The 14,861-nt window shown below is 34.9% G+C and overlaps 1 protein-coding gene across 6 annotated transcripts in view; it reads right to left on the bottom strand.

Annotated features, from left to right (window-relative positions):
• The window catches only part of USP16 (ubiquitin specific peptidase 16), a 31,205-nt gene that overhangs the window by 6,601 nt on the left and 9,743 nt on the right, over positions 1 to 14,861 (bottom strand). For 5 of the 6 annotated variants that reach the window (XM_082654292.1, XM_082654295.1, XM_082654291.1 and 2 more), the window contains 12 exons: positions 12,628 to 12,731; positions 11,760 to 11,863; positions 10,680 to 10,867; positions 10,020 to 10,115; positions 9,305 to 9,435; positions 8,907 to 8,994; positions 7,779 to 7,857; positions 6,336 to 6,427; positions 5,927 to 5,983; positions 4,831 to 5,007; positions 1,986 to 2,646; positions 255 to 349 (listed from right to left, as the gene is read on the bottom strand). In XM_082654292.1, the coding sequence (XP_082510418.1) occupies positions 255 to 349; positions 1,986 to 2,646; positions 4,831 to 5,007; positions 5,927 to 5,983; positions 6,336 to 6,427; positions 7,779 to 7,857; positions 8,907 to 8,994; positions 9,305 to 9,435; positions 10,020 to 10,115; positions 10,680 to 10,867; positions 11,760 to 11,863; positions 12,628 to 12,731 (1,872 nt within the window). The remainder of the gene's footprint in view (positions 1 to 254; positions 350 to 1,985; positions 2,647 to 4,830; positions 5,008 to 5,926; positions 5,984 to 6,335; positions 6,428 to 7,778; positions 7,858 to 8,906; positions 8,995 to 9,304; positions 9,436 to 10,019; positions 10,116 to 10,679; positions 10,868 to 11,759; positions 11,864 to 12,627; positions 12,732 to 14,861) is intronic. The other variant, XM_082654293.1, reaches the window with a different exon arrangement.

Here is a 14,861-nt window from a genome sequence, read left to right as displayed (position 1 = left end):
AAAAGAGCAACATGAGTTCTAGTAAAACTGAGGCGTGATTGTGCCTAAATTTCTCTTCCACCTTGACATGCATCTTCATCAAACCCCTTTTGTGTGGTAACATAAACATATGTATTATTTTACTTTCCTACTTCTTTGAAGTTAGAATTAAGAAATAACAGAAAGCCAAAAAATATAGTAATATGTTGAGACAGTAACAAATAAAGCAGGTGTCACATATTTAAAACAAATTTTAGGTAACGAACAAGGGGTACCTGCTGAAATCTCTTTAAGTGAAGAGTGAGAACAGGAGGAGCAAGGGAAATTAGCATCTGCTTCTTAGCATTGGTGTAAACGTGTTTCTTCTCACCTACAGAAAGAAAGCAATTTTAGCAGTGTGAGGATCATTTTAGACCTCTATATAGCATTCACATCTGCTATAAATCATTCCAGGGGCTTCCCTGGTGGCGCAGTGGTTGAGAGTCTGCCTGCCGATGCAGGGGACACAGGTTCGTGCCCCGGTCTGGGAGGATCCCACATGCCACGGAGCGGCTGGGCCCGTGAGCCACGGCTGCTGAGCCTGCACGTCCGGAGCCTGTGCTCCGCAACAGGAGAGGCCACAGCAGTGAGAGGCCCGCGTACAGCAAAAAAAAAAAAAAAAAAATCATTCCAAACATCTAAAGCAAGGATCAGTACGCTTTCTGGAAAAAACCAAATAATAAATATTTTAGGCTTTTTGGACCAAGAGGCAAAATCAAGGATATTTTGTACGCATTAATACACAAATTTTATAGAATTCAAACTATAATAAAATAATTGAGTATGATTGCAATCTACTGAAAAGAAGAATGGAATCATTTTTGGAGAGGTAACAATTAGGGTTCAAAGTTCATGTTTTCTACTATAAAATCATTTTCAAATGTTCATCTGTAAAAAATATTTTTAGCTCGGAGATCGCACAAAAACAAGCAGGCCAAATTTAGCCTGCAAACCACAGTTCACTTACACCGGATCTAAAGCAAACAGAAATGCTATAAAATCAACACGATTTACTTTTTGTATCAACAAGTAAATAAATAAAAAGCTAGACTTTCTAAATGTTTCAGCAATTCTAGTAAGAATCCTTAGGAATCTATGATGCCTCCCTATCCCACTTACCCAAGATCAAAAAAAAAAACAAGGTGGGGGCAAGGGTAGGAGGGGGATTATTAATATCTTTCTGTTCTGTATTTGAAGAAGATGGTAAGAAAGCACTGTCTTCCCAGTACCTTGCACTGGGCACGTCACTTCAGCACGCTGAAGAATTAAAGTGTGGTTTTCTGGATGCAAGAGAGATGAGGCTCATCACAAATGACAGGAAACTGAGGATACAAAGAAACAGCCCCTATCTGTTAAGGAGCCTGCTGTGATAACATCTCACTGGGATGATTTCCCTACAGGGAGTGGTATCAGAGAGCAAACTGCCCCACTTTAACTGCTGCTGGGATGCCACAGAGTACTAGCCACATCAACAAAGTTCTGCTTATCCATCCTTCTATTAAAATATTTACACAGGGGGCTTCCCTGGTGGCGCAGTGGTTGGGAATCTGCCTGCTAATGCAGGGGACACGGGTTCGAGCCCTGTTCTGGGAGGATCCCACATGCCACGGAGCAACTAGGCCCGTGAGCCATAACTACTGAGCCTGTGCGTCTGGAGCCTGTGCTCCGCAACGAGAGGCCGTGATAGTGAGAGGCCCGCGCACTGTGATGAAGAGTGGCCCCCGCTTGCCACAACTAGAGAAAGCCCTCGCACAGAAACGAAGACCCAACACAGCAAAAATAAATTAATAAACTCCTACCCCCAACATCTTCTAAAAAAAAAAAAAAATTTACACAGTATTTTGGGAAAAGGGAACTTATTGACACCATCCAAACCCTGATACAATTAAAACAGTAGTACTCTACTGATACAGTGCAAAATGTACCCCTAAACATTAATTTTACTTTCTGTGAAAAAATCTGAATACCTTTTATATTTGCCTTTGGTCCACTATATTGTCTCCGTGTGCACACTTCACAAAGCAGTTTATTAGCATCTCGAAGTTTCTCATTTCGGGTGAACTGATATAAACAATGTTGGATTGAACATTCATCAGTACTGAAAGCTTCCCTGTTTGCAAGAGTACAGAAAGCAGTTTCTGGATCTTCGTTTACAACCTCATATACTTTCGTCCCGGGAGTATGATCGTCATTCAGAATCTCTAAATTTATTTCGTCAGGTTGAAGAGCAGCATTCAAGTTAAGGTTCTTAAATCCACTGGAAATGTCCACTTCTCCATTGCTCCCTTCCTTCATGTAGGCACCATTTAAATTCCTAGTACATTCAGCAGGAGATGCCAAAACCTTCAGATCATTATCCATGTTGACATTTTTCATATCTACTTCCTCTGTGGATTTTTGATTGTCAGTTACACTTTCTATCATTTTTTCATGGCCATTCAAATCTTTCTGATTAACACAATATTCTTTATGTATAACTTCCTCTTGTGAAATATGGTTGGATTTAATATCCACTTCTCGCTGAAGTGACATTTCAACTTCACATTCATTACCTTCAGGATGGTCAATGGCATAGATATCATTTAAATGAAGAACCTTTCCTTGAATTTTTTGTTGCCTTCGTTGGTTCTGTGTAAAAAGTACAAAACATTAAAAAAAAAACAACGAGAGAGAGGAAGAGAAAAAGCGTACACGTATCACATCAGGTTTTCCTGTTTATCAATCAAAAATAAATAAGTTAATAAGGAAGAGTTCACTCCCAGAATTCCAACCCTAAAAGTTCCTTTACTATCAGGGGTCAAATAAATTATAGAGAAAAGTTCTTTGGGGCTTCCCTCGTGGTGCAACGGTTAAGAATCTACTTGCCAATGCAGGGGACACAGGTTCGAGCCCTGGTCCGGGAAGATCGCACATGCCGCGGAGCAACTAAGCCCGCGTACCACAACTACTGAGCCTGTGCTCTAGAGCCCGCAAGCCACAATTACTGAGCCCACATGCCACAACTACTGAAGCCTACATGCCTAGAGCCTGCACTCTGCAACGAGAAGTCACCACCACAATGAAAAGCCCGTGCACCGCAATGAAGAGTAGCCTAGCCCCCGCTCGTTGCAACTAGAGAAAGCTCATGTACAGCAAGGAAGATCCAACGTAGCCAAAAATAAATAAATTTAATAAATAAATTTAAAAGAAAAGTTCTTTGATTGAAAGCAGGGATAAAACATCACCAATCATCAAAAAATTGTCACATGGGGGCAAATAAAAATGTGCAAGACATGGTCTCTGATCTAGACAGAGCAGTAAGGCTGTTGAACCCAAGTAGCCATGTATTAAAGCAGGGGGCGAGTGTCTACACACACACCAGGAAGGGATATATCCATGTGAGTTATAATAAAAATAATAAAATAAAAATAAACTGAAAACACAAGGATGTATAAAAACAAACCAAAAATTCAAGGATGGGCAGAGGGATGGAGGAAAACATTCCAGGAAACAAATGGCCCAAAACTAGAGAAGCAAGGAAGCCACATATACAGAGGACAATAAAATACTCTACCCACTTAAAACACGTTCTTTGCCATTTGCTGCCTATGTCCAAGTGCGGGGCAGGGGAGTTGCATTTTATCCAGATTTCTGTTACTGGAATGCCTAAAGACTCAAGGGGTTAGCATTTTGAGTTGTCACTAAAAGGATAGTCCCTGTGAGGCTAATTCGTAATACCAGAAAGCTAAAGGGCAGCACATAGGGCTCTGGACAAAAAAATTTTCTGATATGCTTCAGTTAAAAATAGTACACATGAAAGAAAAATGGGGTAAGGATATAAGCAAATACTTCAAAGGAAAGGAAATACAAACAGCCCTTAAACATAAAAACATGCTTAACTTCACTTACATTAAAATAAATAGAAAATAAAACTGCACTGAGATACTATTTTCCATCTATCAGACTGGCAGAAATCTAAAAGTTTAATATTCTGCTGTCAAGGATAAGGAGAAACAGCAAGTCTCATATGTTGCTGGTGAGACTATAAATTGGTACAACTTTTGTGGAGGGCAATTAATTTATCAAACCACAAATACAATCCCTCTTCTCAAAATATGCCCAATCAATGACATATGTATAGGGTGATTCACAGCAGCACTGGCCATCATAGCAAAAGACTATAGGTGTTCGTATACCTAAATCAAAAGAGAAATGGTTACATGAACTATAGTACATCTATTATACTATATTTAGTAGTATGTTTACTACTAAAATAGAATACCATACAGCTGTTAAAAAAGGAATCTTTGTGTCCTGAAATGTAAAGATCTCCAACAATCTAAGCAGAAACAAACAAAAAGCAAGGTCCAGAACACTGTGCATAATTTTTAAAAGGAGTGAAAAACAAGACTACATATTTGTATTGTACTTGATCATATTTTCCAAAAAAACCTAGAGGACACGTAAGAAACTAATGAAAGTAGTATCTATGTCACACAAGGAGGGAGATTTTTATTGTACACATTTGTATTATATATTTAAAATTTTTTGAATGTCAATGTATTAGCAACTCAAAAAATTATTGAAAATGAACTAAAGTTTTTTTAAAGGTGTCACAAGTAATGCAGAATTTTTTTTAAAAAGCACATTTTCTTCACATATACTCAGAGAAACTTCACTGCAGAGAATACTAAATGAGCTAATTCTGTAATTGCCCAATGAAAGTGCTGTATATAAAATAACAGACATGTCTACCAATGTCACTCAGACTTTAAACTCAATAGTTCAAAAAATTAAAATGAGAAAAGTATGGTTTTCCTCCTAATTACCCACCTTGGCTTGCTTTTTGGCTTGCTTCTTTGCTTTTTTCTGTAAGTGCTTACTTGTTCCTGAAAGAATATCATTTCTCTCCTTTATGTAACTGTCATTATCTTTTTCTTCCTCACTTTCTTTATCTTCATCATCCATGGTCTTTTTCAGATTTTTATCATTTATACTTTTCTTACCACTCTTAAAATATGGAGAGAATATGGGCCAAAAATAAAACTTTACTATTGTTGGTGAAGAGATTTCATGTTACCTAAACAGTTTTCTACTCCTATTTTACACCAGATTTATTTTTCACAATGTTTGGAAACATGTCCAGGACAAAATTCATTCATCTCAAACACCAGAAAGCAATCTTCACATACTGAGAAAACAAGCAAACAAACAAGTAAAACAGTAAAAAAGGCAACTTAACATATGAGTGTAATAGAAAGGAATTTAATGAGTTATATTAGACACATACTGTATCATGCTGTAATTACGTCTATTTCTAAATGCACTCTCTGTTGGTAAGTGATTTACATGTCCCACTACAGGTATTCCTTTTCATTCTTTTCTTTCTTTGAATGCAAATGACAGTTTTAAAGAAAGAAAAAACAGAGCAAGTTTAGTAAGACTTTAATCACTAAGTAACTGATTTAAAGGGACCCCCAATTCATATTAAGTTGAATAACGATTTATCCAATACTCATAATATGTTCTCTTTTTCCTATGACTACTTGATAGGAACTAAATTAATATGGCTTAAAACTGAGATACTCTCTTAACATTTATAAACTTAAGTCTATAAGGGATTTGTGGCTAATCTTAAATAATGAAAATAAATAGTAATTTATATGAAGTAAATATTTCCTGATATGTAAACTAATCAAGTTAATTATCTATAAATAATTCCAGACACACTCTTTAAATATATATATATATATATTTATCCCATTCTCTTTTCAAATCTTTAAAATTCTTCTGTCTCATATACACTAAGAAAAATTTCTCCATGCTTGGCCTAGTAATGTACAGCTTGGAAAAGGTAGCAAGCCCTCCCCCATAAATCTAGCTCAGGAAAGAAAAAACTCTACTTAAATAAAATAAATGTAAGTCTTACCTGATCGTCTAAAACCGGTAGAGACAAATCAAGGAACGATTCATGAACCAAGGAGACCTTAACCAACCAAAAAAGAAAACGTAAAAAGGAGGAAAAGATTCATTTTAAACATTATATAGTAAAATCATGGGGGGGTGCTAAATTTTAAAATAAAGGCTTAGGAAAATGAAATGAAAAATTACACAGTGTTGAGGACTCTGGATTAGGGGAAATCAATTAAAATATTAAATAACTTCTTCCTGATATAAGGAGTGCTCATAGTTCCAGGAAAAAACTATGCATACTTGGACAGTTCAAAAAGAATATCTTATAAAACTAACTAGACATTTCTGTTTTTGAAAGAAACAATTGATAAACTGTACATTATTAATATTAATGCATAAATCCAGTCTGCACTACATCTACTTACAGTTCTGCATTCATCACACATGATTGTACTAGTTAGTTCACCACCAAATACTCGGTCCACAAAACTTGGTACTGATTTTTTCTTTTCATAATCTATAAGGGGAAAAAGTCTATCAGTTATCCTTATATAATTAATGAAATAAATCAAAACTACTTACCAATCTAACTCTAAAATTTAATTTTAATTTCCTATCCTATTGAGTTTTCTCTATTCATAATTACCACAATTTTATTTTTATGCTACAGTCAGCAGCGTATACTCCACTTCTAAGCATAACACATTTTAACATAATCACATCTTGTGAAAAAGAAAAAAAAAGTTCTTATCCAAGATCTAGTCAGTGGAAAATAAATTTTGCGAGTCAATGAGACTTTCTGTATATCAGTATCTTACCTAGTAAAACAAGCAGATCGAGCTACACACAGAATGCTATTTTAGCTCGCTTCTAGCTCTAACATTCTAACACCGGCGGCAAGTTTGGGAGTAACTTGCTTTGTGAACTCCACTTAAAACAAAAACAAAAAGCCCTCAGGAGAGTATTTCAGACAAAATCCTCCTTTTATTTTTCTATGTTCCCAGAAATAACCTTGATAAGTTTAGCATAAGGTGACATAATTTAACTACCTAGTAGTTCAACTTTCTAATCACATGAAATGTGTAGGCCTTATTCAAATGACAGGTGTCATTTATACAGAAACACATTTTATGACAGACAGTGCAAACAGGCTTGATTCCCTCTCTGTTGCTGGCCAGGCCAGCACCAAGGGCACCAAGGAGGTAAACAGTTGCTATGTGTTGATTCTGAACTGTGCTTTACAATACAGTAGTTGCTAGTCATTGGGGCCACCTACATTTAAATTAGTTAGAATTAAATGAAAATAAAATTTAGCTCCTCAGTTGCACCAGTCACATTTCAAGGGTCACATAATAAGAAAAAAGTTACCTCCATGATTAATAAACGAGCTGACAACTCTCAAAGACAATCACTGCTAATTAAAGTCTAAGCTTTTGAGGGAATTCCCTGGTGGTCCAGTGGTTAGGATGAGGCGCTTTCACTGCCAGGGCCCGGGTTCAATCCCTAGTCAGAGAACTAGCTGTTCCGACTAAGATCCCACAAGCCATACGGTGCGGCCAAATAAATAAAGTCTAACTTTTTGAAAAATAAAATTGTGATGTCATCTTAGCTCTATGTTTATAAATTTTACCATAATATTGCATAAAAAGAATACACCAGAAGTTAAATTTTTCTAAAGTATTTACCTTTGGAGTATTGAATAATTGTTTTAAATCAACGAAGATAAAGAGAAATTATAATAACTGTGGATAATATAAATAATATAAATTATTAATAACTGTGGATTTGAAATACATGTGTTAGCGATCTTGTCCTAAAGTACAGAGGAATTCAACTATAGTGCTTTAGTTCAAAAATTCAGACATTACCTTTAACTTTATTTTTTAGCTCTTCATCCAATTTTTCAGTAGAATTACCAAATGCTTTAAGAATTCCTTTACTCACTCTCTAAAAGTAATAAAATAGATATATATACCATTAAATTTTATAGTTATTTTCCTTAAAAAGTATGTAATCAAGTCAAGAAAGTGATCAAGAATTAATTAGCTCTCCAAACTTACTGAATAAAACTTAATATTTCTAAAATCACATTTTCAAAATTAATTCCAGGAGCTAAAAAGAATTATACTTAAAAAAACAATCAGTAACCCCTGAGCAAAGGCACCATCTTATCATTTCAAGATTTTAACCTACTCAAACCAAAGCTTTTCAGAACATGCCCACCTCCTTTGAAAAGACCACTGAAATACCATGTCCTAGAAGCAGAGTGGATAATGAGAGCTACAGGGACAAACTCCAGTGCTCAAAGTCTAGCTCCATCACTACTGGATGACCCTCAACCAGGCACTGAACTTCTCTATACTCTAGTTTCATAATCTATGAAGTGAGAAAATGACTCACAGAATGGTTGTGAGGACCTGAGTAAGGTAATGCTTACAAAATACTGAGAACAGTGCTTGACAAAAAATAAGAGCAACATAAATATTAGTTGTTATCACTGTGTTATTACTATTATTAATTATATCCACATCCCCCCAAATTACTTTATATCCTGGTAATTAACAAAAAAATTAAGATACAAATGTTCCCTGATTCTTACAAAATAAAAATACTTCTTAGATTCAAAAAGCAGTGTTAAATCACACTCAGAATGAAGAGTAAGGGTGCGCTGCAACTGGGAATCGTTTGGGGGACACACATTTTCCAGTACCTTATAGCTCTCCTGGTATAGGCTAGTACAATAGAACCCTTAAAGAACAATAACGCTGTAAACATCAAGCAAAGTAGAGCATTATGAAAAGGAGACTCATTTCTAATTCCCTTCATTCATTCTAATAATTAAAATATACTGGTTGAAAAGGCTGGTGAAGAAAAAAAAAATTTTTAATATAATGGCCTCAACTAGTTTTCACTGCTCTAATAACTGTTAAGACATCAAATGACAAAGAAGTTAATGAAGATCAGATTATAAAATACACTGGTCAAAATATGCTAACTTGATGTTCTTCTGCTCTCATTCCATCCAATAAATAGCGAAGCAGCTCCTGGCTGTCTTGCTGCTGATAGCCTTTAAATCGCACTGCTCTACAGAAAAAAGAAAAAGAAAGAAAAAAGAAAAACAACGGTGAGTCTACTAAAAGGAAACTATTTTTTTATAAAATCTCAGGATCATATCCCAAATCTTGGAGTGTTCACTAGTTTCTCAAAAGTTTGTTTAGTCCAACAACATCCTTAGTAGATTTAATTTTCATACAAAGTACGTATTTTTTAATCCAAATGAAATAAACCATGCTTTAATATATCTACTGAATTAACTCTAAAGCTAATAATTTTTTCATATTATTTCCCAGCATCCTACTGATGCACTGAAAGCACAATCAAAACAGATACTCACTTTTTACAGACCTGAGAAAAGAGTTCTCTAGGTGTCACGATTCCCTTTTTGGTCTCTTGCATCTCATTAAGAAACTGGCTCATGGCTAAAGTAAGAGGGCCTGGAGGCTCAAGGTTTATTTCTAAGGGTTCCTGAATATGGGAATAAAAATTACTTTTTTCAGTCAAATTTTGGAATCATTTATTTTATCAAAATGTAACTAGTCAACCTTTATTCCTATGTTCCTGACAGAGCTGTCCCAATTAAATTCTCAAAATGTACATCAAAAGATGGAGAAGGCTTCTGGTCATAGACTTTGATAAAGAATTCAGTTCTACTGTTTTAGATTATCAGGAACTTACTACCTAGGAACTGAAAGAGCCAAAGCAAAATGTAAATAATAAAAATGGATAAGGTAAAATTCATTTGGCTCTATAGCATTTAAGTCACCTGAAAAGATGTCAAAAATAAGAATGCATGCCTAGGGCTTCACACACATCAACAGCATTCCCAAGAAAGAAGCCAAACACTCAGCACAGCAGTACATGGCATACATAGAGCAAATAAATGTAAAGGCCCCTTATAAATTTCCAATAGCCTGAAAATCCTTAACTTGGTAGCTTAAAACCAAATAAACAAAAGAGGTGAAAATGAGCATCAATTCTTAAAAATAATTTAAAATGCTGCTATTCAGAGAGGAAAAGTACTGAATAAAAGAAAATTTTAAAGTACGTACTGTTAATGCCAAATCAGGTGGTTCAATTTTTACAATTGTTCCAGACATTTTTACTTCTTTTAGTAGTTCTCTAAGCACGGGTGTTTGTGACAAATTCTGGAATGTAGTATGGAAAAGAAAGGGAAAATTATTTAAAGGCAAACCAATTCATTCAAATGTTTTTTAAGTGCCTATTCTACCAAAACAGAAAATCATTATCAACACTGCAATTTTTATTGCGACTGTCAAACAAAAAGTAACTTCATGCTCTTCCCCCCACCCTAATTGGTTCATAAATACTTCAGTTCTGAGCTGCTTTATCACCTCAGAAGGTCATTCTCCCAACCACCCAATATGAAGTAGCTACCCTACCACCACCACTACTTACCACTACGTGCAACTAGGCGTTTGTTTCTGTACTTGGTTCTCCTGTTTCCCCCACCCAAGTGAAAGTTCTTTGAAGGCAAGGGCCATGTTTGTTTTGAGCCCTATTGCACCCCAGTGCTTAGCACAGTGTTTTACTGTCATGCAAAGTAAACATTCCCTTGAGTTTTTTTTTGAAAACACAGAAATAAACTACTTACAAGGGAAAAGCTCAAGCCTACAAGTAGCAAATAAGCAAAAACACCCTATGAGGAAAACACTAGATTTCCTTAAAGGGGGAAAAATTAATATTGGCACCTGCATAACTGCATTGAAGAAACATGTATTTCCCAAATTACTGAGTCCTTTCACAGTTATTTGGGAAGTAGAATTCATGGAAGGATTTTCTTTAGCCACGTTTTCCTTTTTTTCTCTCTCTTGTTCATTTTTACTCTCCTTTTCTAGTTTTTTATTTTCAAGTTCAATATTACCACTATCTTTTGCTGCTTTAAAAAAAAAAGAAGAAGAAAAGACTTATTAGCAAAATGTATAACACAGCCATACCAAATGCAAAGTTATACTGGGGACCAGAATTTGTGAATTTTACCTAATAACATGATTTGCCACCTGTTTGATTTTAAATGTTTTCTTACAAATATAAGTAAATTACCATCAAGAGAGAAAAACCAATAAACAAAAAATATTCAGAACTGATGTAAGCATTACTTTGACAAATGAAACCAAACAGTATATGCTTCAATATAAATCCCTTTTTAATGCACAAATGTTTTCTACAAATGAGCATATATTACCCTGTGAAATCAGAGTATAAAGCAATCAAATAAAGAATGTGGACATGAAATAAATTTTTAAATGAAGTCTGAGGGTCAAAAACCAATCCTGAAGTTAGGAACAAACAATTCTGGCTCCACAAAAGATACCACTGTGACAGTAAAAATGTAAACAAGCTTTTAAAGCAAATGATGAAAGCCAACCCAATTAATTTAATTATGTATGAAAAAAACCTGAGAAGTATCTGGCCTTTTGAAGGAGTTACAGGCACTTTACTTTCACATCATCCAAACAAATGTAACAAAATAAATTCATTATAAGGCAGGTCTCCCTTAAGCCCCTGTGCCAGGGTATGGGAATAGGGTGTTACTGCCCATTACTTAGTCCAGACTCTACATCACATTTGACTATTGTTTCTCAGATTCCCTTCTAACTCCTTATAATTATCTATATTCTCACTGTTTTACATTCTTAACCAAAAATAGTTTGAAATCAATCATAATTAATGTTATTCAGCTATATGTAATGCTATGGTATGTTAAACTAAATATCAGCAGATTATATAAATCAACATTACAGTATATATTAAGAAACAAATGATTTTACCTGATTTTGGAGCTGTAATACCGGCTTGTTTTCTAACATAATCAACCACCTGACCCAATCGGTTTGAATTACAATACTGGACCTCATCATCACATAGGTAACACCTGTGTCCCAAAAGATCCCAGAGAAGAAAAGTAACAAACTGACAACCACAGAAGGGCACTAATTTTAATTCATGGAACCCAAAGTGTGTAACCCTCAAATTATTCTACTAAAGAAACTGAAAATTCTGTTTTGAAGGAGACTATACATATTAACTCTGGTTTACTGTTAAATAAGGTTAGCCTGAATTATAGCTACATATAAATACTGTGAAAATACTCCAAATATTTTACTGAAATGGCTATTTATAACATTAAAGTGAAAGTTTTTTCTAATATTTCAAATCACAGACCTACATCATCAAAATTAACAAATTTTACAACTGACAAATGTTCAGTGAACACTGCTATGTAAATGGTTTTTAAAGATGTAAAATTTTATTTTAATGAGGTTAAAAGAAATACCAGCCTGACATTTTCATGCAAATTCATTGCCAAAATTTACTATATTCTCAGTTTATCTGGAATTTGTTCTTAGTGTCCCAATTTTTAAACTAAAAACAATCTACCATACACTTTGTAATATCACAAGAAAGAAAAACAAGTGTGAAAATTCCTATGTCTTTTCCATGCTATAATTTTTGTGTTTGTACAATACTAAGCAAAAGCTTCTCATAACATCACATTCTCTAGCCTTCTGAAAGTGATGGTATTTAAACAAATACTACAAAAATTTTAACCTTCTTGCTCTTTAAACATTTCAAACACCTCCATTCTCCAACATTTCAAATGATTTCCAGCAAATGGGCACAGGAGTTGAAACTCACCATACACTCCAGTTGTCCAAACTAAGAACCAGACAATGAGGTTCAGATCTCGGAGTCATATAGTGCTTCAAGGCATGCTGCTCCTGAGAATTTCTGCCGCAGCCCTAGAGAATCATAATCATAAACCTCAAAGCCACAAAAATTCACCAGGAGAGAATTCATAATCTACAATGAATAAGGAAGTGGGTCAAGAAATTCTGCCATTCTTATAATATTGAAAATAAAACTTTAGACTCTATAGAGCCCAGATTTTGTTAAAACTTAAATATGAATAGGCAGCTGAGGACATTTAAGGAAGAAGGTATTTATAAACCCAAGCACTAGAAGGACTCTTCCACTCCAACTTGTCATTTCCAGTCCCAACTAAACCATGCTAATGTAGTCATTCACTAGTTCTAGTTTAGACTCCTTAACATCTTCCTAAGTATTTTCCTAACTTCAACCTTTCTTCATATACATATTTTTTAGTTTAATATTCCTAAAACAAAGCTCTGTTCATATACTCAATTCAAAAGTGATGAATTGCTCTTAAACTCCTACTCACCAAACCTGATACCCTCTGATCCCAATCCACCTTTTCAGGATTATCCCCCATAATCTCCTATTTGAATATCATCTACCAGCTAAAACCACAGCCCTTCCACAATACAATTTTGTTCACATTATTCCATTTGCCTTGAAATTCTTTACTGTTACTGCCACTGATCAAATCCCACCCAGTCTTCAGGATCTTGCTCAAAGGTCACTTCCTCTCAGAAGCCTGTGCTTATCCTTCAAGATAAGAAAACACTATATTCTTCCTCTAAACACACTCCTACAAAACATGGTATAAATTCCTGGTGGCATTCCTTATTTTCTACCTTATATTAAAGTTGTTAATGTTGATATCCTTCCTCCCTTGGAGTGTAAATCCTGAAGGCATGAAAAACAGAATTAACCTATTACCAAGAACCTAGCAAAGTGAAGGAGGTCAATAAGCATTAATTGAACAAGTAAATGGGAGATTTTCACCTACATCTGCATAGGCATATTCATAAAAGAACACGACCATATTGTGTGTCTCCAGGTGATTAAATCACAGCTAAGAAATACATCTTCACTGTGTATCTATCTGAACCAGGCTTCCAACTCTCTTGGATAGCACTACAATAAGTGGTCCTGTTTCTATTGTAGCTACTAAAAATATCCTTCAGAGGGGAAATATTTATCAATGGCTTCTAATCCTTCAACTATGATATCAAACCTACTGACTCAATTTATCCTGCTCAACATTTAAATCTAAAATAAACTAACATTTGATATTAATTTTGAAAATTTTAACACCATTTGAGATTATCTGAAACTTAAACATGACATGAGTTATCATAAGACAACAGGTGAGAATCCCTTGCTAACAGTGCAAAAGATAACTCTACTGGGATAAAAGTTTACAGTTAATACTGACATTGTCTTACCCTTAGGAATTAAAAAGATAGCAAAATAGATAAAATTTATAATAAGAAATGTATTGTGGAAAATTTGAAGTAGTAAAATATATTCACCCTCATCATATGTATCTAACAGGTTAAATGAAAACTTTTCAAATATAAATAAACAATAAATATGTTCTTTACTAGTATATAAAATTTTTTTAACTGTCTGACCACAATAAGGTACCACCTATCAGAATGTTTAAAATAAAAAACTGTGACAATACTAAATGCTGACAAGGATGTGGAGAAAGTGGATCACACATGCTACTGGTAGGGATATAAAATGGTACAGCCATTCTGGAAAAGTCTGGGAGTTTCTTAAAAACTAAACATTTAAGGGGATTTCCCTGGTGGTCCAGTGGTTGGGACTCTGCACTTCCACTGCGGGGGGTATGGGTTCAGTCCCTGGTCCGGGAACTAGGATCACATGCTACGTGGGGCAGCCAAAAAAACCCAAAAAACTAAACATTTAATTATCATATCACCCAGCAATTGCACTCTTGGACATTGTCCCCAGAGAAATGCAATCTTAAGTTCACGCAAAAACGTGTACACAAATGTTCATAGCAGCTTTATTCATAATCACCAGAAAAGTGAGATAAGCCCCAATGTCCTTCAACAGGTGAACAGTTAAGGTGTGGTACGTCCATACCATGTAATACCACTCAGCAATAAAAAAGAACTATTGATACACACAACTTGGGTAAACCCTCAGGTGATTAGGCTAAGTGAAAAAAGCCAATCCTAAAATGTTGTATATTA

The sequence above is a fragment of the Grampus griseus genome (assembly GCF_964374135.1).
Source record: "Grampus griseus genome assembly, chromosome: 5".
Classification (NCBI taxonomy): domain Eukaryota; kingdom Metazoa; phylum Chordata; class Mammalia; order Artiodactyla; family Delphinidae; genus Grampus; species Grampus griseus.
Note: the sequence above shows the minus strand (reverse complement) of the source record. Positions and strands in the feature narration are given on the sequence as shown.